General features: G+C 35.3%; 2 protein-coding genes across 2 annotated transcripts in view; one reads left to right on the forward strand and one right to left on the reverse strand.

Annotated features, from left to right (window-relative positions):
- The first annotated feature begins 5,834 nt into the window (after positions 1-5,834).
- Positions 5,835-19,454, forward strand: rabep2 (rabaptin, RAB GTPase binding effector protein 2). The gene is made up of 12 exons (XM_059348230.1): positions 5,835-6,108; positions 8,732-8,887; positions 10,146-10,228; positions 11,328-11,696; positions 12,997-13,092; positions 13,205-13,303; positions 14,515-14,619; positions 15,559-15,643; positions 15,787-15,798; positions 16,848-17,002; positions 18,206-18,322; positions 19,014-19,454. The coding sequence occupies exons 1-12, from the start codon at positions 6,084-6,086 to the stop codon at positions 19,116-19,118; spliced, it is 1,407 nt and encodes a 468-aa protein (XP_059204213.1). The 5' UTR covers positions 5,835-6,083; the 3' UTR covers positions 19,119-19,454.
- Positions 19,455-20,479: 1,025 nt separating this feature from the next.
- Positions 20,480-25,374, reverse strand: part of atp2a1 (ATPase sarcoplasmic/endoplasmic reticulum Ca2+ transporting 1) — a 37,421-nt gene continuing 32,526 nt past the window's right edge. The window contains exons 23-25 of the mRNA XM_059348254.1: positions 24,644-24,761; positions 23,467-23,584; positions 20,480-20,743 (exon numbers count right to left, since the gene is read on the reverse strand). Of these exons, the coding sequence (XP_059204237.1) occupies positions 20,733-20,743; positions 23,467-23,584; positions 24,644-24,761 (247 nt within the window). The 3' untranslated portion in view covers positions 20,480-20,732. The remainder of the gene's footprint in view (positions 20,744-23,466; positions 23,585-24,643; positions 24,762-25,374) is intronic.

Consider the following 25,374-nt stretch of genomic DNA (forward strand, 5'->3'; position numbering starts at 1 on the left):
AAAAAAAATATTAAAACATCTTTTTCAAAATGAAAGATTCCATTCGTGTATAAACATATTTTTTAAAAATTTCATTTAAAAAAAAAAAAAAAGTCATTTTAATGCTTTGTTTTCTTGCCGAATGACTTATTTAGAGAAAACTTGTTTGTTATAATACATTTTAAAATATAAAAACTTTTAAAAAGCTAATTTAAGCAGGGTAATATGACCAAGATCATCTTTACTGATATATCTTGATAATGATGTACATTACAATATTGCATGTTTTCTCGTAATTCAATAAATTAATAGTCTATATGAAATAACTATATACTCCATGCTACAAGTTGCAAACCGTCATCTATGCAAGGATCAGAACCTAAAGCATTGTCAATAATTAAATAAATATTGTAGTAACAAAGAAAATATACATGATAGAGATTTTAATATTATCCCTACCCCCAAAAGCAATTTTTATTTTATTTATTTATTTTTGTCAGTTTTGTCAACTTTCTTCAGTGGACATACACAACTTGCAAAAATAATTGAAAAATAACGACTTATTGGTTATTTAAGTAGTTGGCAAACAATTAGTGCCTAATATCCCTTCAAGAATTTGTTGCTTTGTTGAATGTGATAATAAATTTAATATCTTTGGGTTTTGGAGTTAAGCAACTTGCAAAAATAATTGAAAAATAACGACAAAAAAGTCATTTTAATGCTTTGTTTTCTTGCCGAATGACTTATTTAGAGAAAACTTGTTTGCCAGAGGCGTGCCTATAAGATTTAATGTGGTGCGTTTTCATGATTCTTAGTAGATTTTACTGATCTGTCGATGAATGAGATATGCAAGTCATCTATAAAATCGGATGAGTGTTGAACTAATTTCTCAACATAGGACAGCCCTAATTCCTTCTCCGCTTGAACGCTCTGCTTCAGTTTTCTCACCACACCCTGTTTGACTGCAGATGAATAAGAGGCAGGATGCGTGCCCTTTAAGATATCGCATTTCTAGAAGAAGGAATGACAATCGAAGCGAGGCATGTAAGGGTATCGGGGCTGGAAAGTCGAGTCAGATAAACTCTATGAATAGAACGACAGTTTTGGCCACAGCATGAAGATGATCACAAAATAACTATTTGCAGCTAAATGTGTGTGTGGCTTCAAGTATGTTGAAAAAATGTCACATCTTTTTCTAATGAAAAGCAAACACAGGAAACTGAACCTTGTGTAGTCATGCAAAGGAAGCAGGTGCAAAAAAACTGCTGCCTATAAAATACTGTTTCCAGGTTTCAAGGTTAATCTCTGTCAGTGTTAAACAGATGATGTTTGTATCATATAATATCATGTAAATGTTATTTTGAGCTTTTATTCACATTGACTGCAACAGGATACATTATCAAGCTCTTTCTAAAGTTAACTTAAGTTAAAGTTGTGAAACATGTTATCAATAATTTGGCACTAATCTACAGTAGTGTTCAAAATAATAGCAGTCCAATGTGACTAACCAGATTAATCCAGGTTTTTAGTATATTTTGTATTGCTACATGGCTAACAAGGTACCAGTAGGTGCAGTAGATTCTCAGAAAACCAACAAGACCCAGCATTGGTGATATGCAGCTCTTAAGGCTGTGCAGTTGGGCAATTAGTTGAAAGGGGTGCGTTCCAAAAAAATAGCAGTGTGGCATTCAATCAGTGAGGTCATCAATATTGTGGAAAAACAGGTGTGAATCAGGTGGCCTTTATTTAAGGATGAAGCAGCACTTGTTGAACATGCATTTCTCTTTGAAAGCCTGAGGAAAATGGTTGTTCAAGACATTGGGACAGTTAGATTGTATGAATGATATATTGATTGTTTTATTGTTATTAGTTTTTCTTTTAAAATTAATAATAGAATTATAATAATTTATTGTAAATATTGCTTTCAATATTCCTTACTGTTATCTTTTTTTCTGATGCTTGCTTTGGCAATATATACAATGTTACGTCATGGCAATAAAGCCAATTGAATTGAATTGAATTGAATTGAATATTGTTCAGAAGAACAGCGTACTTTGATTAAAATAGAAAAACTTATAAAGAGGTGCAAACAATTATAGGCTGTTCAGCTAAAATGATCTCCAATGCTTTAAAATGGAGAGCAAAACCAGAAACACGTGGTAGAAAACGGAAGACAACCATCAAAAAGGATGGAAGAATAATCAGAATGGTAAAGGCTCAGCCAATGATCAGCTCCAGGATGATAAAGACAGTCTGGAGTTACCTGTTAGTGCTGTGACAGTTAGAAGACGTCTGTGTGAAGATAATCTATTTACAAGAATCCCCCGCAAAGTCCCTCTGTTAAAGAAAGGCATGTGCAGAAGAGGTTACAATGTGCCAAAGAACACATCAACTGGCCTAAAGAGAAATGGAGGAACATTTTGTGGACTGATGAGAGTAAAATTGTTCTATTTGGGTCCACAGACAGTTTGTGAGACGAGCCCCAAACTGTGAATTCAAGCCTCAGAACACAGTGAAGACAGTGAAGCATCATGATATGGGCATGTTTCTCTACTATGGTGTTGGGCCTATTTATCTCATACCAGGGATCATGGATCAGTTTGATATGTCAAAATACTTGAAGAGGTCATGTTGCCTTATGCTGAAGAGGACAGGCCCTTGAAATGGGTGTTTCAACAAGACAATGACCCTAAACACACTAGCAAACCAGCACAATCTTGGTTCAAACCAACAACATTGATGTTATGGAGTAGACCTTAATCCAGTTGAGAACTTGTGGGGTGCCCAATTGCACAGCCTTAAGAGCTGCATATCACCAATGCTGGGTCTTGTTGGTTTTCAGATAATCTACTGCACCTACTGGTACCTTGTTTGTCATGTAGCAATAAAAAATATACTAAAAACCTGGATTAATCTGGTTAGTCCCATTGGACTGCTATTATATTGAACACTACTGTATATCATGCACATACACTACATGACTAGAGAACTCTGTAAAGGACAACAGAGGACTTCACATCATATCAACCTGCAGTATGGAAAGTGACCTACATGCCAAAGCTGATAACACAGTTAAAGCTCATTTTGCACTTTGTACTTGCAGCCAGCACTGTGAACAGGACAGACTGTCCCGTAAAAAGATGTCTGTGCTGATTTGAGTTTCCCGAACAGAGGAAATACACAGTTATGGAGCCATGATAGAGTAAGACAGGCCAAGTGGCACTATTTCTATCTTATTTATTTCAGAGCTCCTCCAAAATAAAAGCTGTGCAGAGATGATTCTAGCCTGTAAAAAATTGTGGATCTGTAACACCCAATAAGGTAAAGAATCCATGAATTAATTACTTCTTCACCTGCCGATGCCACCTATCATGTATGGAATTTCACAATACATATAAAGACTGTTCTCTCTAAATGTTTCTCGTACTCTGAGCCAGAAATTTCCACTTACATACACCTAACTTTCCAGTTTTATTCCTTTCTATATTCTGAAGGTTTTTACAGAGCAGTTTGTTAATATATCATTCATAGTCTGATTTATAGAACATGTTGTTCCTAAAAACGTGGCAATTTTTAAAATTTTTCTTGATAGCTGTTGACAATATTTTCTGATTTATAGAATGATAAAAAATGTAACTTCACTACACACTAACCGTTTGTTATTTAATTCCATCATGAAATGTAAAATTATGAAATATATTATTTTGTTTTGACTGGTGCAGCTTTTGTAAGCTACAGCAGTCAAACAACAACAAAAATAATACTAAAAATATCTATATATAAAATGTTATTATTGTTATTATTAAGAAGTTAATAACAAGTTATGTATGTTAATAACGGTAATAATACGTTTATATACTACATTATTATGTGTTATACATACATATATATATATATACACACATATATATTTATATATATATATATATATATATATATATATATATATAGTTGTTATTAATAAGTTAATAACAAGTTATGTATGTTAACGGTAATAATAAGTTTATATACTACATTATTATGTGTTATACATACATATATATGTGTATATATATATATATATATATATATTGTTGTTATATAACTGAATATAGTAAATTAACATAGGGAGAAGGGGTGAGATTTAATAAGCTTTGGCTTCTTCCCACTCCTTTTGAACACAAATAAGTCTTGTTTCATTTTGTGTTGTTGTCTTGTATTTATTTTGTTCGTTTGTTTTTAATTGTTCATCTTTTATTTTGTGTTCAAATAAATTCTCAATCAATCAATCCATCAAAAATAATAGCAACAACAACAACAGTAATAATAGACTATCTTGGAGAGTTAAAGCACCTGTTTCAAATCGAGAGAGAAAATAACTTCAATAAATAAATTATGTGACAGTATTTGTAGTTATTTTTGTAACAGACAGATATTAACACAGCTGTGTGTCACACACTGAGAGACAGCGAGTGACACACAGCTTGGTTGTTTTGTTTTTATTTTTTATTTTATTTTTTTCTTCTTTTTTTGCTGGGACAGTTAGATTGTATAAATTATATGTTGATTGTAATTCAATGATTGTAAATATTGCTTTCTTTTATTGTTATTAGTTTTTCTTTTCTTTTAAAATGAACAACAGAATTATAATAATTTATTGTAAATATTGCTTTCCTTATCTTGTTATCTTTTTTCTGATGCTTGCTTTGGCAATATATACATTGTTACGTCATGCCAATGAAGCCAATTGAATTGAATTGAATTGAATATTAGATAGATAGATAGATATACTTTATTTATCCCAAGCTGGGAAATTACAGTGTAGCAGCAGCATTACACACAGAGACAATGACAACAAAATTAAGTAAAAAGAACAACCTTGGCATACTTCAAGCAATAAAATATAAAAATACAATAAAAATACAATAAAATATAAAGTGTCTAAAGAAGGAGTAGAATAGAATTCCAGTGCAGAATAAATATGAATATACAGTATAAAAATGTAGGTGCTATGAAACAAATAAGGTGCAATGAACAGTGTGCATAAAGAACACATAAAGTGCATAGACAGTATGTAATGAACCAGGTATAATATAATATAATTAATATAATTAATATAATTCAAAATGAAAAGTCACAGTGAGTGACACACAGCTTGGTTGTTTTGTTTTTATTTTTTATTTTATTTTTTCTTCTTTTTTTGCTGGGACAGTTAGATTGTATAAATTATATGTTGATTGTAATTCAATGATTGTAAATATTGCTTTCTTTTATTGTTATTAGTTTTTCTTTTCTTTTAAAATGAATAACAGAATTATAATAATTTATTGTAAATATTGCTTTCCTTATCTTGTTATCTTTTTTTCTGATGCTTGCTTTGGCAATATATACATTGTTACGTCATGCCAATAAAGCCAATTGAATTGAATTGAATTGAATATTAGATAGATAGATAGATATACTTTATTTATCCCAAGCTGGGAAATTACAGTGTAGCAGCAGCATTACACACAGAGACAATGACAACAAAATTAAGTAAAAAGAACAACCTAGGCATACTTAAATAAAATATAAAGTGTCTAAAGAAGGAGTAGAATAGAATTCCAGTGCAGAATAAATATGAATATACAGTATAAAAATGTAGGTGCTATGAAACAAATAAGGTGCAATGAACAGTGTGCATAAAAAACACATAAAGTGCATAGACAGTATGTAATGAACCAGGTATAATATAATATAATTAATATAATTAATATAATTCAAAATGTGGTTCAGTGACCTCCAGTGGCCACCCACCAGTGGTCATGGCCGGATACTTCATGTCCTGGGTGTGGCAGTTTTATAAATCAAACCTGCGGGCCCTTTTTCTTGGTATTTAACCTGCATAAAAAGTATTCAAATTAAAAGTCAAAGCAAACAGGGAAAGGCATGTGAGAACAGGAAGGAGGTTGACGTGATTTCCGCAGGCTTAGACCGGGGAAAGTTGTTTCCTGAAGTTGACACTGCTGCGGATCATTTACACACCAAACCTCTGCTGCTGCTGGACAGAAATGACGCGTTCAGGTTTGTGGGACTTCTGATGGACGCAGGTGTGACCCGTCAGGTGAACTCTGTCTGACGAGAAGATGAGCTCCACGAGACAAGACACAGGTAAAAAAAAAAAAAAAAACAGCAGCGGGAAACTTTAATCTGCTTAATGTCTCACGAGACCGGTCTGAGGTGATATTGAGCTTTTTAACAGCTTTAATTTGAGCGAATATTAGCGTTAACGTGTCGTTTGTCTTGTGTGAGTGAAACCTGTTGATATGGAAACGGCTCCGGCCAGTTGACCGTTAAACGGCCTGTTAGCATCGCTGACCATTGAAATGAACGGACGATGCTAGCCGCTTGCTAACACTTTAGCTTAACTTGTATCCAAACGAGGCTCTCTGCTGCTGGACGCTCTATAAACCACAATAACTCAGTTATCACAACCACGTGACTACTGTACCAAGTCACATGTCGTCACACTGTTAAAATAATTGCCTAAGTCATTTTTTGTCAAAATTGATCCCCCCCCCCCCCCCCCCCCCTAAATCATCTCCTCATAGCCACCTATGGTAAAATCACCTACATCAGCTATTCTCAACCTTGGGGTCGGGACCCCAGTTGGGGTCGCCAGATGATTTCTGGGGGTCGCCAAATCATTTTGGAAGTCAGCTCTGTCTCCACTGTGTTAAAGTGTTCATGTGGTTTAGTCTTTTTGTTAATTTTGTGTCTTTTTTTTGTTAATTTTGTGTCTTTTTTTGGTCAATTTGTGTCTTTTTTAGTCCTTTTGTGTCTTTTTTTTATCATTTTGTGGTCAATTTGTGTCTTTCTTGTTATTTTGTGTCTTTTTTTGGGTCATTTTGTGTCTTTCTTGGTCATTTTGTGTCTTTTTTTGATCACTTTGTTTCTTTTTTTAGTAATTTTGTGTCTTTTTTTGGTCAATTTGTGTCTTTTTTTGGTCATTTTGTGTCTGTTCAGTGAGTGGGGGTCGCGGACAACATGCATGTTAAATTGGGGGTCGCGACTCAAAAAGGTTGAGAACTACTGACCTACATCCTCAGTTGATCAGATAATTTTCAGATTTTACCCCTTTAAGATCATCACTTTTTTAACAATTTGCCACATTCATAGGCATCAGATAAGAACCCAGCAAAGAAGAGCTAGAGGGAGATTGTTTAGTTATCAGTTTAGTTTATCAGTGTTTTATTGTTGACACAATATTGGTAACACTTTATTTTGAAGGTGTCTACATAAGAGTGACATGAGCGTGTCACAAACATGACATGGGATGTGTCATGAACATTAATGACACTTTGAAGTGACATTAATGCTCATGATACTTGTCATGTCATATTTCTGACAGGCTTGTGTGACTCTTATGTAGACACCTTCAAAATAAAGTGTTACCATATCTTGCCTAAGTCATGTATTTCTCTTAAGTTACATAATTTACACACAGTGTTATTACTATGCCCATCGCCATCCTTTGTTACATCCTTTTTGAGTGAAATGATCAATAAATGTCATATGTTACACTTTAGGTGAAGTTTTTTGTGTTTCCTGCAAAACTTGAAAAAATGAGTGAGGCGATTATTTTAACAGGATGTGTTACAGCAAATTCATCTCTAGATATGCTGCTTTTTGAGACAAATCCTGTTGCAGATCGGTAAAGTAACGTTAGCAGTGTAGCAACTTGTCATGCCAATTGTTTACCAACTTGAGTCAACTGGAGCAACAAGTGTTGCTTTAAAATTGTCTAAGAGGACAATTCCTCTGTTCTGCTCTGGCAACATTAATTCCAAAAGTATAAAGAGTTACCCTAGTGTTGTGCTTTGAGGACCTATACCTAGGAATACATCACCTGAATGCACTAAGTCTCTTTAAGAAATGCTCAAAAAAAATGGATTGACTTTGCTATTAGTATTTTTTTTTCTATTTTTCTGTTTGACTCCTTGTAATCATTTACAGATACGTTGCATTCTCCTGATTGATCTGACAGTGTGCTTATCAATGTAATCACATGATGTTCCCTGTCATACACATGTTGTCATGTGGGCTCATTCATGGCCTAATCCTTGCTCATGAAAATATAAAAATTCAAACTATTACATTAACTGCAGACCTGTATATTTCTGAAAGTTCTGTCATCTTACTACAGTACAGGCCAAAAGTTTGGACACAACCGTCTCATTCAATGTTTTTCCTTTATTTTCATGACTATTGACATTGTAAATTCATCAAAACTATTAATGAACACATGTGGAATTATGTACTTAACAAAAAAGTGTGAAATAACTGAAAACATGTCTTATATTCTAGTAAGCAAAGGGTGGTTACTTTGAGGAATCAAAAATACAAGACATGTTTTCAGTTATTTCACACTTTTTTGTTAAGTACATAATTCCATATGTGTTTATTCATAGTTTTGATGCCTTCAGTGAGAATCTACAATGTAAATAGTCATGAAAATAAAGAAAACGCATTGAATGAGATGGGTGTGTCCAAACTTTTGGCCTGTACTGTATGTGCACATCTAACAAGGTTGACATTAACCTGCTTTGTAAAACTAAATAATGCTAAGAATTTGATGCAAAGTTCCCAGCACAGTGATTACAGACATCAGATGAGCTTTCTTCCTATCAGGTCTTGTCTGATTATTAGTAGCCTAATGGAGATTCCACTGACGCAAACATCCTGAAACAAACATTATGAAAGCAAAACACAGCAACGTGTCTATCATTTCCAGAGGCGAGCCTGCAGGCCCAGCTAGCCGAGTGCCGAGCTCAGGTCGAACACTGGCAGGGTGTGGCGACGATCTGTGAGCTGAGCAAACAGGAGGAACTGGCAGAGCTGCAAAAACAATGTGATCAAGAGATCCAGTCGCTGCAGGAGGCTCTCAGAGGTCAGTGTAAGCGTTCACTTTGAGACAGAAATCACAGCCTAAATAATTTGGATTTACATTTGTTTAAGGGACAAAATCCGGTAAGCTTTTGAACTTTTCTTAAACACTGATAATACTTTCTAAGGGAACTTAATAGCTGTAAGGTTTTCATTCTCATTTTTGTTTCCTGTTTGTGTAGTTTCTAATTGAGACCAAATGACTAAATAATATGAATCAGCCTTTTGACTCTGCAGTATTAGTTAAATATTTAATACAAAGCTAAGAATGAGACGACTGTGCATTTCATCTTGTGTGGATTAACCTGGCTCCTGGTCTCTTGTAGTTATTTTTTGCTTTAAGATTGTTAATTGTTTTTGCTTAAGGTTGCTTTTATTGTTTTCTGCCTAAGATTGTTTCTCTGCTTGCTGAGGCTTTTATGCTTTATTTGTTTGGTTTAGTTTAAAGTTAAGTTCAGTTTTCAGAGCCCCACTGCCAAGCTATTTTACCTGTTAATTGGCTATTTGGTGGCTTTTGTTTACAAGTATCTGGGAGTGGCCAGTCCCTTTAAAACTGTGAAATTTAGCTGGGAATTCTTTGGTGCATTTCATCTTGTGTGGATTAACCTGGCTCCTGGTCTCTGGTAGTTATTTTTTGCTTTAAGATTGTAAATTGTTTTTGTAATTGTTTTATATAGTATTCAATAAGGTAAAAATGCCAGGAGAAGACAGGGAAACAGTTCCAAGTAAGCTACGTTATGCTATTTAAAGTATTGCTGATCAAACAGCATGTAACCCCAAATCTCAACTAAACTTCTCAACCATTGAGTCAAACTGTACAGTTTTGTTCATAGGGCTTGATTAAGGCATTTTGGTTAATATTAAGGTCACTTAATGTTATTTAACACAATTACTCATTGACTTTGGAAACCTCATGCATTAGCTACTTATAGTATTATCTTGTTTTTATAGTTATTAGAAGCCAAAATAATTGAAAATAAAATTTGAATAACCGTCCAGCCGTCAGCATTCATCTGACTGTAGGATTACAGTTACTTGTTACTCTTTTGGTGAAGTTTTTTGTGTTTCCTGCAAAACTTAAAAAAATGAGTTAGGCGATTATTTAACAGGGTGACAATGTGTTACAGCAAATTCATCTCTAGATTTTCTGCTTTTTGAGACAAATCCTGTTGCAAAAATAAAATTTGAATAACTGTCCAGCCGTCAGCATTCATCTGACTGTAGGATTAAACCATTATGTCACAATCCCGTTGTGTTTACAGAGACAGCAGAGCAGTATGAGGCCAGAATATCTGTCCTGCAGTCTCAGCCTGCGGAGTGGAGGAGAGCCAGTGGACAGAACCTGGTCAGTGTTTAAATTGTGCTTCTTTAAAAAAGGGCTTAAAACTTTTCTGTTCAGGGAGGCATTTCTAGGTTGTCCCTAGATGTTTTTATTTTGTCCCTGCATAATGTACTTTATTACCCGTGTCTTTTTTTTATCTACTGCTGATTTTAATGAGTTTTCTCTTTCTTGTTTCTGGTTTCTGTAGCACTTTGAGATTTCTGTATGAAAGATAGATAGATAGATAGATAGATAGATAGATTACTTTATTCATCCCCGAAGGGAAATTCGGTTGTCACAGCAGTCCGGTATTCAAGTACAATAAAATACAATAGAATAAAATACTGAGGTAGCATAAATAAAAACACCAATAGAAAAAAACACAGAATATAACAAGAACAAGGGCACTTAATAAATTAAGAAAAGAACATCAGTTGGTAGGATGGTTGGCAAGATGATGGTAATAATTAAACTGGTGATATGATGGCAACAATGCTATAGTGACTAGACGGTATATAATAATAAAAATAATAGTACAGTATATAATAATATATATAATATAATATGTAATAATAGATAACAATATAAAAATAAAATGAAAAATATAAATAAAGTAATAAGTAAAATAATATGATATATAATAATAATAGTAATAATAATAATAATAATAATAATAATAATCCATTTTATTTATAAGCGCCTTTCAAAACACCCAAGGTCACTTTACAAAAAAGCATAAAATAATTTAAAAACAGTGGCAACAAAATAAAACAATTATAATAATAATAATAATAATAATAATATATAAATAAGGCCGGTATAATAATAACAATAGTAGTATATTACAGTATATAATAATAATAGTAATGGCAGCAGTGGCAACAATATATATAATAATAACAGTAATAATATTAATAGCATAGCAACGTGTCGTGCGTAGATTTAGTGCATTTCAGTAATTGAGTAGTTGGTTCTGGCAGAGCTAGATGAATTGTATAGTCTTATTGCAGAAGGAAAAGTACTTTACAAATGAAATGTATTATTCATTTATTATTCTCTTTTCCAAAATATTTTCCAAGTGTTGTGAACTTCAACCCAGCGTTTGTTTCTCTCTACCTGTCAGATGAGTGGAAGGAAAGGCAGGATGGATACAAGTAACGAGTCCCCGCAATCCATCAGCAACAGCCTGACGGAGGCCGAGGCCTCAGCGTTCACGGACCGGAGGCACCACCTCCCAGCAGAGCTCGAGGCGTCGGCGGACGGAGAAGGAACGCCGCTTTCAACAGAAGCTTATTTTTCACTGCGGAACTGCGACTCGGCCTCGTTGTCCTCCTTCTCCTTAGACACGCCGTCTCTGCCCAGAAAGCTCCACGCTCAGGAAGACACCGACTCTCTGGTTTCCACGGGGACTCTGGTGCCTGAAGCCATCTACCTGCCGCCGGCCGGACACCGGCTGGTCACGCACAGCGACTGGGACGCTCTCAATGCACAGGTGCACATTTAGGATGTATTTTCTTTAAGATGGAAGGAATAATTCTTAATCAGATCTGTGTATTTTTATTTTTTTTTTAAATTCACTTTTTATTGAGGAATTTTTATAACATTTTATACAGAACAAAGAAGAAGAACAGTTGGAGTGGGGGGTACCGATATCACACAACGTCATCATTTTCTCCTATCATCATTCTTTGCAGCAGTCGTTGTTAGTTAAATGACAGTTTTATATAAAATCAGAACTTGTAGGCTTAACATATTCTGTCCATTTTGACCAGGTTTTGTAAAATGAGTCCATTTGTAACTTTAGATGAAAAGTCACTTTTTCCATTGTGTAGATCAAACTCAAATACACAATGGGCCAAAATTTTAAACTTGAATAAAATCGCGGGCCAACATTGAACAAATAAACCTTTTAATATATACCAAACATGTTTTGCTTTAACATTAAATATGGAACCAGCAACGCTTATAAACATACAATATATAACTAAATAGTGCAGACATGCAAAATCAAATTTCACATAAAAAACACATCAATGTCATTAATTTATTGAATAAAAAATAAATAAATATCGTATGCCTCTTTTCTATTTGCATCCTTCTGATTTAAATATCAAAATAAACTTTTTCAACAGGTTAATAAATTCTGCCTTTCTATTCGCCATTTTTGGGAAGGGGTAGCTGGGAGACAGCTCTAGCTTGAAGTTGCTATGACGACTGTCACAGAGGAGCGTTTCTGGGTCCTGTCCTGATTGACGCGCCAAAACAACAGCAGGGCATTGTGGGATTTGTAGTATTAGCTGTAAATGTGCCGTATAATACCGGCGGGTCAGCTTTTATAGTACAATAATAAGATAATAATTTGGTATTGCCTCACGGGCCAAATAAAATTACACTGCGGGCCAAATTTGGCCCGCGGGCCAGAGTTTGACACCCCTGTTGTAGATGTCTTGTATGATGTTGATCCAGTCCTCATTTTGTGGTTGCTCAGCTTTGAGCCATCTCCTGGTAATGGCCTTTTTGCTTGCTGCTATAAGAATATAAAACAATTTCTTGTCTGCATTGCTAAAGCCGTCTAGTAATATGTTACAGAGATACACAGTTTCAAATAAAAAGGGGAAAACAATTGAGAATACATTCTGCAAATGATGATGAATTTCAACCCAATACCTTTGAATCATTTTACAGTTCCAGAAAACATGGAAATGATTAGATCTGTGTAGTTTTAATTGATTGTGTGAAGGTTTCTGTCTGACCAAAAGCTTTTTTTTTTTCCCCCTTGGGGTGTTGGACAGCTGTCAGAGCTGCGAGGGGAGGTGAGTCGGCTGCAGGCTGAGAAGGAGGATCTGGAGAAAGAACTGGACACACAGACCAACCACACACACAAACAGGTGAGCAGCACTGCTCAGGGGCAAATACAGCCAAATGCACACACACACAGAGTGGCTATGATGTGTACAGACTTAAACACATGTTCATTTATTTGTGTGTGTGTTTATTCAGGTATCATTGCTCCAGGGTCAGGTCCACACTTCAGAGGCCCTCCTGCAGGAGCTGCAGAAATCTTTTAGCCAATCACAGAATGCCGTCCAGAGTCGGCTGGTGAGTGATGTGATGTCAGTGAAGTGTGTTTAACTGTGTAAGAGAAGACTTACTTGCATTCTTGCCAAGAGTTAAATCAATACCACACTATTCTCTGTACAGTAATGTCATTTATTTATTATTATTATTATTATTTATTATTTATTTATCATAGCATTAAATGGCTAGCCTGACTCTGTCCAAAGGTAACACAATCCACCCCCCAACCGTAAAACAATAAAATTTAAAAATGAGTGTGAAAAGTGTTATTTAGAGCAGTAGTTCTCAAACTTTTTGAGTCGCGACCCCCAATTTAACATGCATGTTGTCCGTGACCCCCGCTCACTGAACACAATCTCACACGCACAGTTCAGATCACCCAAAAAATAAACAAAATGACAAAAAAAAGACACAAAATGACCAAAAAATGAAACAAAATGACCAAAAAAGACACAAATTGACCCAAAAAATGCACAAAATGACCAAAAAAATACAAAAAATTACCAAAAAAGACACAAAATGACCAAAAAAGACACAAAAATGACCAAAAAAATACACAAAATGACCAAAAAAATGCACAAAATAACCAAAAAAAGACACAAAATGACAAAAAAAGACACAAAATGATAAAAAAAGACACAAAATGATAAAAAAGAGACACAACATGACAAAAAAAGACACAAAATGAACCAAAAAAGACACAAAATGACTAAAACACATTAACACATGAACACTTTAACACAGTGGAGACAGAGCTGACTTCCAAAATGATTTGGCGTCCCCCAGAAATGATCTCGCGACCCCAATTGGGGTCCCGACCCCAAGGTTGAGAATAGCTGATCTAGAGGAGCTGGCCTTTGTACAGAGCCAGGCTCTGTCTGGCTAAGCTAATCTAAGCTAACTGACTGCTGTATAAGAGTGGTATCAATCTTTTCAATTAACTCTGTAATAAAGAGAATAAGCCAAAATGTTTGAAACTTTTCATTTCAACCGTCTTGATTAAAAATGAGGAAAAATGCCAAAAAGAAAAATGAAGCTGTGAGTCTTTAATTGTGCTTTTGCCATAAATGTGTGTCCCAGATGCATGATGAGTCATTCATTCATCACACAGTGACGAAGTCAGCAGTAGTCACTTGATTGACAGAGCAACTTTGTATAATTAGCCATAAGATATGATGAGATTTATTGACACATTATTCAGTGTGTGTTAAAATCTGCATTTGTGTTTCCAGGCAGAGTTATCCTTCTCCCAGAGGAAGGTGTGCAGTGAGCTGTCCCGGCTGAAGGGAGAGGAGGTGGAGGATGAAGGACCAGACTCCCGCTCATTCCCAGCAACACTGCAGGTACCAGTGCTACTTAGAATCAATTCATAAAAACTAATATAACATCAATCATAGCAGAATCAGTAAAGTAGTCTCTCGGACATAGTTCCCATCCAGTTTAATGAGAATAGTGTGATGAATAGTTTCACATGGTGCTGTAAAGGGAACAGAAACCTGTCTGTGTGACTTCCCTTTAGTTAGCTGCTGTTTTCACTCCGTTTGATGACGGCTCAAAGATTAACTTAATTTACCCTTAGACAGTGTTTTTGTGGACTTTGTGTATATAAAGCTTGAAGTTTGTAACCAAGGTGTCAACCCCCTGGCTGAAGTATTCTGACCATCTGTTTAAAATGTTTATTTTGCTTCCTTTACCCCAGTTGGGGTCGCGAGATGATTTCTGGGGGTCGCCAAATCATTTTGGAAGTCAGCTCTGTCTCCACTGTGTTAAAGTGTTCATGTGTTAATGTGTTTTAGTCTTTTTGGTCACTTAATGTCTTTTTTTTTTGGTAATTTTTTTTTTTTTTTGTCATTTTGTGTGTTATTTGGTAATTTTGTGTCTTTTTTGGTCATTTTGTTTCCTTCTTTCGGTCTTTTTGTGTTTTTTTTGTCATTTTGTGTCTTTTTGGTAATTTTTGTGGGTTTTTTTGTAATTTTGTGGGGTTTTTTGGTTTTTTTTTGGTCATTTTGTGTCTTTTTTTGGTCATTTTGTTTCTTTTTTGGGTATTTTGCGTCTTTTTTTGGTCATTTTGTGTCTTTTTTTGTCATTTTGTGTGTTTTTGGGTCATTTTGTGTCTTTTTTGGTCATTTTGTTTCCTTTTTTTGGTCATTTTGTTTCTTTTTTGGGTGATCTGAACTGTGCGTGTGAGATTCTGTTCAGTGAGCGGGGGTCGGGGACAACATGCATGTTAAATTGGGGGTCTTGACTCAAAAAGGTTGAGAACTAACTGCTCTAACCTGCAGGGAGCACACTGTGAGGAGCGTCTCCGCATCGAGATAGTCAACCTGAGGGAGCAGCTGGACACCCGGACAGAGGAGAACGGTCTGTAGATCATATTTTTTATTATAGATTATATATTATTTAGAGCAGGTGTGCAACACCGACTGTCTCGACACTGTTGAACTATTGAACTGTGTTTCATTTCTCTCTTCCTGCCTGCTCCCACGTGCAACTACCAACATCAGAAGTTTTAGAAGGTGAGTGAACAACTCGTACTTTATTATTAGTCTGATAGGACACTTAAAAGGTCTTGTGATTGGTGTAGGGTTATATTTTTAAATTCAATTTCACCTTTAAACTTTGTATCCCTCTTGGTGAGTGCAGTGTCATAATAACAAATAGAACTGATGATCAGACTATGAAATTGAGATTAAGCAGTAAATTTCTTTGATAATAATCAGCTATGTTGGGTCTAATGATTAGTTTGTATTACTTATATTTCATTTCGAAACTCCATGGTGGATCATTTCTTTTTCTTTTTTCTATTTGCTCTTTTACATATGTCTACCTTTCCCAGTTTGTTCAAAGTTCTCAAATGTAATACGCTTAACTTTCTGTATCTTGTTTCTTGTTTTGTAAACAAAAAAAAGGAATTTTTTGAAAAAAAGCTAATTTAACCCATAAGAACCCAGACCCAGTAATCCTTAAAGATTAATTATGGGGGATGTACCACAGACCAAGTGGACCACATAGAACGCATTTATGATGTTTAAAAAAAAAAAATACTACCCCTAAATGTCAAAGATCTGTGATGTGACATATATACATTACATTGGGCATTTATAGTATTTATGTTTATGATATTTCTTATTTTTAAATGAATAAACTAGACACATTTTCCTTTTTCTCTGCATCTCCACAACATATATTAAAATTGTGACACTAAGTGCTGTTTAACAACAAATTATTTTTCAGATTTCTTTTTAAGTAACAAAATAATGATAAATCAATAATAAATAAAAACAAATAACCATTTGCCTTTTTGTTTTCATCTCCATAACATCTCAAATTCTCAAATGTAATACGCTTAACTTTCTGTATCTTTTTTCTTGTTTTGTAAACAAAAAACCTTGATTGTGAGTGGCAGAAATACTATTGTATATTGTCTGAAAGTAAGCACTGTATGATAATGCTCTCACAAAATAAAAATAAAAAATGTAAAAAAAAAAAAGAAGTGGATCCTAATAAAGATTTTACGGGGAAAAAAAATAAAAAAAATAAAATATAAATATGTTTGTGTGTGCAGTGCAGCTGTCCAGTCTGAAGACGGAGACGGAGAGGATCCAGGCTCAGAAGGACCATCTGCAGGCTGAACTGCTGGCCTGCCGCACTGAACTGGAAGCCCTGCGGGTGGCGCTGTCTCATGTGCAGAGCACCAACAAGGGCCTCAGTCATGATAAGGTAAATCCATCCTGCTTTAACATTCAGCCCAGTGTTAATGCAGCTGCTTCCACAGTTAACTGAAGTCTGGAGTGCTGTTTATTTGTACTGTTTATGCATCCTGCCTGTAGTGTGCTGCTCCTGTTCTCAGTAATGCTAACAGTATATTTTTGGCAACATTTTTAAATGAGACATGTAGACTGGTGATCTGAGGTTTTTTTTAATTAAATATCAATATTTTAAGCTTTGATTTGGTTATTTTTTTCTGATGGAAGCATTTGTTACACATGATTAATTCAAAGAACGGTGGGAAATATAGTATTTTCACTATTCATTTCTGTTTTTAAAAAAAGCATGTATTTCTAGCTCACAGGTGTGTTTTGGGATTCAGAAGGTTAATCATAATCATTGGTCTCAGTTTCAGGAAATGAACTAAAATATTGCTTTTGGTTTCTGAGTGTAGCCTACTTTACAATATTTACACTACCGGTCAAAAGTTTTAGAACATCCCAATTTTTCCAGTTTTTTTATTGAAATTCAAGCAGTTCAAGTCAAATGAACAGCTTGAAAGGTACAAAGGTAAGTGGTGAACTGCCAGAGGTAAATAAAAAAAGGTAAGCTTAACCAAAACTGAAAGATAATGTACATTTCAGAATTATACAAGTAGGCCTTTTTCAGGGAACAAGAAATGGGTTAACAACTTAACTCTATGGAGTCTTGGGCTATTTTGTCCATTTTTGAATTCTTTTCATGTCTTTGTAAGTCATTTTGTGTCTTTTTTTGGTCATTTTGTTTCTTTTTTGGTCATTTTGTGTCTTTTTTTAGTCCTTTAGTCCAACATAAAATGTGATTTTGAATCTTTTTTTTACTTTCAAAACACTATCATGCTCAATAAAGAATTTTAAATGTTGCAAATGTGCATTCATTTCAGAGTACACTGAGACAGTAAACTGCATCATTTTCAATTCAATTCTGGAAAAGTTGGTGTGTTCTAAAACTTTTGACCAGTAGTGTATGTAATGAGAAAACATGAAAAAGTGTGACTCATGGTGGTGGGCCATATATTAATAATGCTGAAATGGGACTCAATGTTCATTGTGAACAGTATAAAAAGTGACATTTGCTACACTGACTTTTGTTGATACAACCACTAGGAGTCCCTAAAGTAAGAAATGATCAAATCCTACACTTAATTCAACTTTTTTTTTTCTCTGTGTCTGTCAGGCGTCTCTGCACCAACAGTGTCTGGAGCTGCGTAGTCAGGTGATCAGTCTGCGCTCTCAGGTGGACACCAGCCAGACTGTCCAGCAGGACTTCGTCCAGCTCTCCCAGTCGCTGCAGGTAAGAAGCAACGGAGAGTCGTAGAAGTTAGATTGAGTGGAGGAATAATGGTCAAAATAAATCCTGAGTGTAAGTAAGTAATACCTTTTCTTAATCCAGCAAAAACGTTTAGTTTTTATCCTGTCCTGTTGTCTTTTAGTCTCTTAGTTTTTATCCTGTCCTGATGTCTTTTAGTTTTTAGCTCCAGTGTTCCCTCATGGGGGCCTCCTCACTGAGGGGTGTGTGTTCAGTCTGCCCATGGGGATGTGGTCTTGGAGATTACCTGGACCGGGGGACTAGGCGGCTCTGCACCATGTGTGGAGTCCGCCCCGGTCTCCCCGGGTCCTGGTGGTCTCTGTGATGGCGTCCTCTATGGCTGTGGGCTCTGCCGCCTCTCAGTGTGGATGCTCCCACAGGTTGCTTTTTCCTCATCTGGATCCTCGGTGCCTTGCCATGTCTCTACACTGTCAATCAATATGTGCTGTGTGTGAGTCTGAGTGTGTGCTTGTGTGCGTGCGTGTCTTTGTGCATGTGTGTGTACATACAGATGTGTATGTGGGGGAGGGAGGGGTGGGTTTTGTCATTTTTATTGTCTGTTTTTATCTTTATTTTTTGTAAAGCACTTTGAGTTACATTTCTATGTATGAAAAGCGCTATATAAATAAAGTTTGATTTGATTTGATAATTTACTGACCCCTCTCTCCGCCTCCAGGTGAAGCTGGAGGTGATTCGGCAGGCTGAGACTCTTGAACAGGTCCGGGAGATCCTTGAGGAGAGAGTCAGTGAAGCCGGTCCGTCTCCTGCAGACGCCTCGTGAGTTACACAGAATCACACTGAAACCAAAGAGAACAGACCAAGATAAAACATCTCAACAGGGACCAATAAGGAACATGAAACCACTGGGATTACCACTGCCGGGGCTGCTGACACCTCAAACATTGGATGGACATTCCTAAAGAGACATTATTTTTGTGTTTCAGAGGTTCAGTAACTGTAACTTCGTGACCACGGTGATTTTTGATGATTGCTTATGGGGACACTTAACTTTTCCACATTCCCTTTTTCTTACATCCAGTTTATTATTCATGTACTAACACGTGTTTATGTATCTGTTGTTAAAACTGACACGACTCCAGCAGAAACACTCAGCAGTCCAACACTTTATTTTGCACTGTATCAGTAACTACGCAGTTATTTTCCATTTATTTTGTTGCATTTTCTTTGTGAAGGAGGGCCTCTAAAAGGATCACAGTGCAATAATGAAGAAGTAGAAACTCTCCTAAATGAACTGCGTTTTCAGATGTGTTTTTGATGATATACATTCATTTGTTTTATTTTTATTTTAGCCTAACATTGTTAAGGTTTGCTGTTCTTACCACAACCATAATAGCTTCTACACTTCAGCTAAAATATGATTGTGGCTTGGGACAGAAACAGAGTAAAAAAATCCAAGCAGAAATGTGAATGTGCAACATCTTGTCAGTTTGTTAAGAGTTATTACAGATGAAAAGTAAAGCTAGGCTGTCACTATCTTTTCTTTAACCTCTGACTTCATATTCAAATATCATGATAAAGTTTATACTCCAGGCTCAGAATGCCACGTAGAGCCAGGAAATTAAAAAGACTGATATGCATAATAGTATATTCCTTTTATACTATATAATTTAATTCAACAGGATTTAATATACTGTATTATTGAATAATTTCCATTCATCTCATTTGGAAAACTGGCATGATCTTGAATTTTTAGCACAAAATACAGCTGTCAGAGGCCATACAATATTATTATTATATTATTAATGCAAAGAGTTAACTTAATACAGACAAAACAATTAAGTATTAGTAAGTATTAGGATTAATAATGCATCCATTTTTATTATGGGTAGTAATCTCACCTGTGGAGCAACTGTCAGGAACAAAACTACATTCATAAATTTGTGTTTTTGTTAATGCAACAGCTGTAGATGACTTTGGTTTTCAGTCTCATCAGGTTTACTAATTGTTATGGATCACATAATTATTCCTGTCGTGCTTTGTTGCACAACAGAATGTTGGAAGGAAATAAACATCTTTTAACGGAGCAATTTACAAAATGAATTGGAAACAATACAGACATGAAAGTCTCCCATTTTCTTTAATACATATCTTTATTCTTTAAGAATAGAATCAACACAGAATAGATTTAATAACTCTCACCTATATATTAACTTCAGTACATACACAGAAAAAATATTTTGTAGCTTTCTTTTGGTGTATTTTTTCAGATGGCTTTATGTGTTTTCTTTTGTATTCATGCCACTAGATGTTTTGATCACGTCAAGTGACTGTTGGCAGGCTCTCTTTCTGTGGGAGCGCTCCGCCTCGTTCTCTCCATCCTCCGTGTCTCGCTCTCTCGCTTTCTCTGCTTCAACCGCTCCGTCACGCTCCGTCTCTACACTTTTCCTGCAGAGGAAAACAGGAGCATGTCAGTTGTGGTGTAGTGGCAATTTGCTGAGCTTGATTAGTTAAAATCACTGAGTAAAGAGTCTATTTCTAGGCAGCACCAGACCAGACCAAGGTTATTATAGTTAACGAAAACTAACGAAATAACGAAAACTAGAATTGAAAAAACATTTTCGTTAACGGAAATAAAAATAAAAACTAGAGTTTTTAAAAAAACGATAACTAACTGAAACTGTATTGTGTGGTTACAAAACTAACTAAAATTATAGTGAAAATGTCCTTAGTTTTTGTTTTTGTCAACTTTTTTCATTCATAATTCAGTGTATTTATTTGAACACGCAACACATGGTGAATATGTTTACTGAGACTGGGATGTTTACACTAGAACCAAAATTCAAAACACCCAGAACTGTAAGAGTTAATAACCTTATTGGGGCTGAGATGATAAACCAAAGGAAACATTTATTATGACCTCTTTGAATCACACACCCAACATATAGCCCATTACAAAAAAACTAACACTAAAACTAAGCATTTTCAAAAACTAAAAACTAAACTAAAACTAGAAAATTCACTCTAAAAACTAACTTAAACTAACTGAATTTGAAAAGAAAAATTCACAACAAAATTAAAACTTAAACTAATGAAAAATCCAAAACTATTATAACCTTGCACCAGACTAGCTTAGCTTAGCACAACCAAACTGCTATCAAAAGTAACCAGCATCTTTAAAACTCACTAATTAACATGCAGTATTTTTGTTTGCTAAAAGCACAAAATCTTTCAATTTTGCAGGCTTGGCGTGTCAATTTTGCAATCATGTGTGACAGTTTCTTGTGTGACAAGTTCCTACACAAATGAACACACACAATACATACATTAATCCATCCATCCATCCACCTGTTTCCAGAATGGATGTATTCCTGATGCAAGAGTGAACTAGCATATTGGTAAAAATCCTATCTTCATATATTTATTTTTAGTCCGTTAGTGAGCCTAATAGCAGTGTCACATAATGGGAAAACAATTGTATATTAGCTAAAATATAGTATAACATAAATAATAATGGTACTATATTAATATAAATATAGTTACTTGTTTACTAGTGAAACTCAATGGGAACAGCAAAAGCACAAGGTTACTTTTTAATAATCATGACAGCCACATGGCATACTTGAGAAAAAAATCCAACATAATCCTACAGCCTTTTGAAGATTTGTTAATAAACTGCATAATATTAGTTTAACAACACTAAATGCAGTCAACTTGCCAATTTTACTAACTCTACTTTCAGTGGATCTACAGTCTAAGGCAGAGGTGTCAAACTCAAATACACAATGGGCCAAAATTTAAAACTTGAATAAAATCACGGGCCAACATTGAACAAATAAACCTTTTAATATATACCAAACATGTTTTGCTTTAACATTAAATATGGAACCAGCAACGCTTATAAACATACAATATATAACTAAATAGTGCAGACATGCAAAATCAAATTTCATATAAAAAAAATTTCATTAATTTATTAAATAAAAATTAAATAAAAATCGTATGCCTCTTTTCTATTTGCATCCTTCTGATTTAAATATCAAAATAAACTTTTTCAACAGGTTAATAAATTCTGCCTTTCTTTTCTCCATTTTTGGGAAGGGGTAGCTGGGAGACAACTCTAGCTTGAGGTTGCTATGACGACTGTCACAGAGGAGCGTTTCTGGCTCCTGTCCTGATTGACGCGCCAAAACAACAGCAGGGCATTGTGGGATTTGTAGTATTAGCGGTAAATGTGCCGTATAATACCGGCGGGTCAGCTTTTATAGTACAATAATAAGAGAATAATTTGGTATTGCCTCGCGGCCCAAATAAAATTACACTGTGGGCCAAATTTGGCCCGCGGGCCAGAGTTTGACACCCCTGGTCTACGGTAAGCGATGCGCTAAAGTAATATTTTCAAACTTCCAACAATTAACACACAACTATGTAATGACTTTGTATGATTGTTAGATTTCTACAGTCAGATGAGTCATGGCAGATTAAAGCCAAACTGATCACAGCTGCACTCAGGATCCAAGAGCGTTAGTACAGAAAGACAGGAAGAGTTACTCATACATGCTCAGTGCAGAGTGCTTAAAGCTTTAGCGTGAGTCAGGGAATACCTGGTTTTGTTACAGGAGGGTGGAGGAGGGTGAAATAGGTTTAGACTGGATTGTCAGAGAGGGAATGGTGAAAAAGATCATCCAAGGAGAGGAAAGTTAGATACATCAGAGTAAACAGATATTAAAGGAAATCAGTTGGGAGAAAATGATGTCAGGAATAAGAAAAAAGAGGAAGGAGAGGTTACAAATCTGTTAAAATATTTTACGTTAAAAGGCATTTAGTTGTGGGGTAAATTATTCCGTTGATCGATCATATGATCCTCACAAATCAATAAAAAGGAGACAGTAGTGGCACCGGTTCTGCTTGAAATGTTTGAGGAGGATGAAGTTGTGTCCATCTCCTCAAAATAGCAACAGTACAGACCAGCTATGTATACAGTATTATTTTATTATATTTTCTACATTGTAGATTAACATTAAAGACATCAAAACTATGATGGAACAGAGTAGTATGAATGAATCTAAAATAAAGAAAAAACATTGAACGAGAAGGTGTCTCCAAACTTTTGACTGGTACTGTATATATATATATATATATATATATGTATGTGTGTGTGTTTAGCTTACCCTCCAGATATGTGCGAGCCACAAACTTAAGAAGCTCATCGATGAGGATGACTGGGAAGGAGAGCTTCAGCACCATCAGCCACTGTTCCACATTCAAGTGAGTGAGCTTGAAGATCATCTGTGGACGAGCAACAACACGTTAAAAAAGATGCCAAGCTAGATGCAAAACGTCCAGTCAGAAACAAACTGTAGATTCATTATACAGACATTATTAACATTAGAGCTCATGACTATGAATACCCCTTTTGATACATCTAAGAAAGGAAAAAACATTATGAATCTGTATTTTCCCAGAATGTGGTTGTGAATATGATTAGATTAGATTTTATTTGTCATTGCACAGAAATACAATGAAATTCAATGCACTCACGTACTGGACTCATAAAAAAAAAGCATAATAAATAGTAAATAACAAGATACATCCTTATCATCTCATCTCAATAAATAGTAAATAGAAAAGATACATTCTCATTCTCTCAGCACTTAGTATATTCATGTCATTCATTTACTGTACCATCAACTTAGTGCCATTGTATGCATTAAAACAATACTGTAATTATATAAATATATAAAGTGCAAAGCACACTGTAAAAAAAAATCTGTTTAATTTACGGTAAAATATCGGCAGCTGTGGTTGCCAGAATTTCACCGTAAAAAATACAGTGAGTGGGTTTTCTACTTTAAATTTGAATATAAATATCAGCAAAAATGTGTAATTTAGACTGAATAATCCTGTTATTTTTAGGGTAATTGTGTCTTTGTGACATTATGGTATTTCTCAATTAATTTTACATATATGTTTTTATTATATATATATTTTAATATATATTTAAGTTTTGTACTATTCCTTGATTTACGGTAATTAAATGTCTACTACGGTGATATGCAATTTTTTATTTTACACCCTATTTCTGATGCTATTTGACAGTATTTTACTGTAATTTCTACAAACATTTTTTACAGAGCATTGTGTTAGGTGAGTATGTGGAAAAGGCACACCACTGAGGAGTCCTGGTTGGATTGTGTGCCTCCTCTGTTAGTAATGTGGGCAGCTGAGCGTTGTTTTTAAGCAATGAGAACATGGAGATTTTGAGAGGAGGTGTGTGTGAGGGAAGAGTAGAGGGAGATGGATGTTTGTTTCGGAGAAGAGGGCTGTAGTGCAGGAGGTCAGACTCACGGGCAGGGGGTCGACGTAGATGATCATGAAGTGAAGGGACATGGAGAGGCTCATGGCGGCCACCAGCCAGCCGTTGCTCCAGGGGGGCATGCGCACCAGGGACTGGTTCTCAGACAAGCTGGGGGGGAGGGGAGGAGGAGGAGGAGGAGGAGGGTTGGATGGGGGGCGGAGGGGTACATTAATGCAGACTGAAAATGTGGGAGGGCATATGAAAGATTTGTGTTGAGGTGTTATCATTGTCATATCCCAGAAAGAAAAAATAAATCAATCAATGTACTGCTACTGAATTGGAAGTGGAACAGAAGTACAATATAGGCCTCTAAAATATAGTGGAGAAGAAGTATAAAGTTACAAAAAAATGGTAAGTAAAGAACACATACCTCAAAACTTAAGTACAGTACACTGCAAAAAAGCCAACTTGTATTTTTTTGGCCTAAAACAGTGATTTAATTTGATAAAACTTGGAAATATAAATTACTGACATTTAGGGCAATAATGTAAGTTAGCACAACAAAGGAAGCCAGTTGTCTGCTCAAAAACAAGTTGGTGAGTTGTTGTTACTTGTATCTTAAAGTTGGGGTTCACAACAAGGGACAATAGTTCTGATAACTCTTATTTCTTTGTTGTGAAATTAGGTCATTAGCGAAAGCTAGCGGCTAACTGATGCTAGTGGCTAACCGATGCTAGTGGCGCTGCTTGTTACAGCTACAAGAGTAGCCATTAGCGTATCA

This window comes from Centropristis striata, chromosome 13 (genome assembly GCF_030273125.1).
Source record: "Centropristis striata isolate RG_2023a ecotype Rhode Island chromosome 13, C.striata_1.0, whole genome shotgun sequence".
NCBI lineage: Eukaryota > Metazoa > Chordata > Actinopteri > Perciformes > Serranidae > Centropristis > Centropristis striata.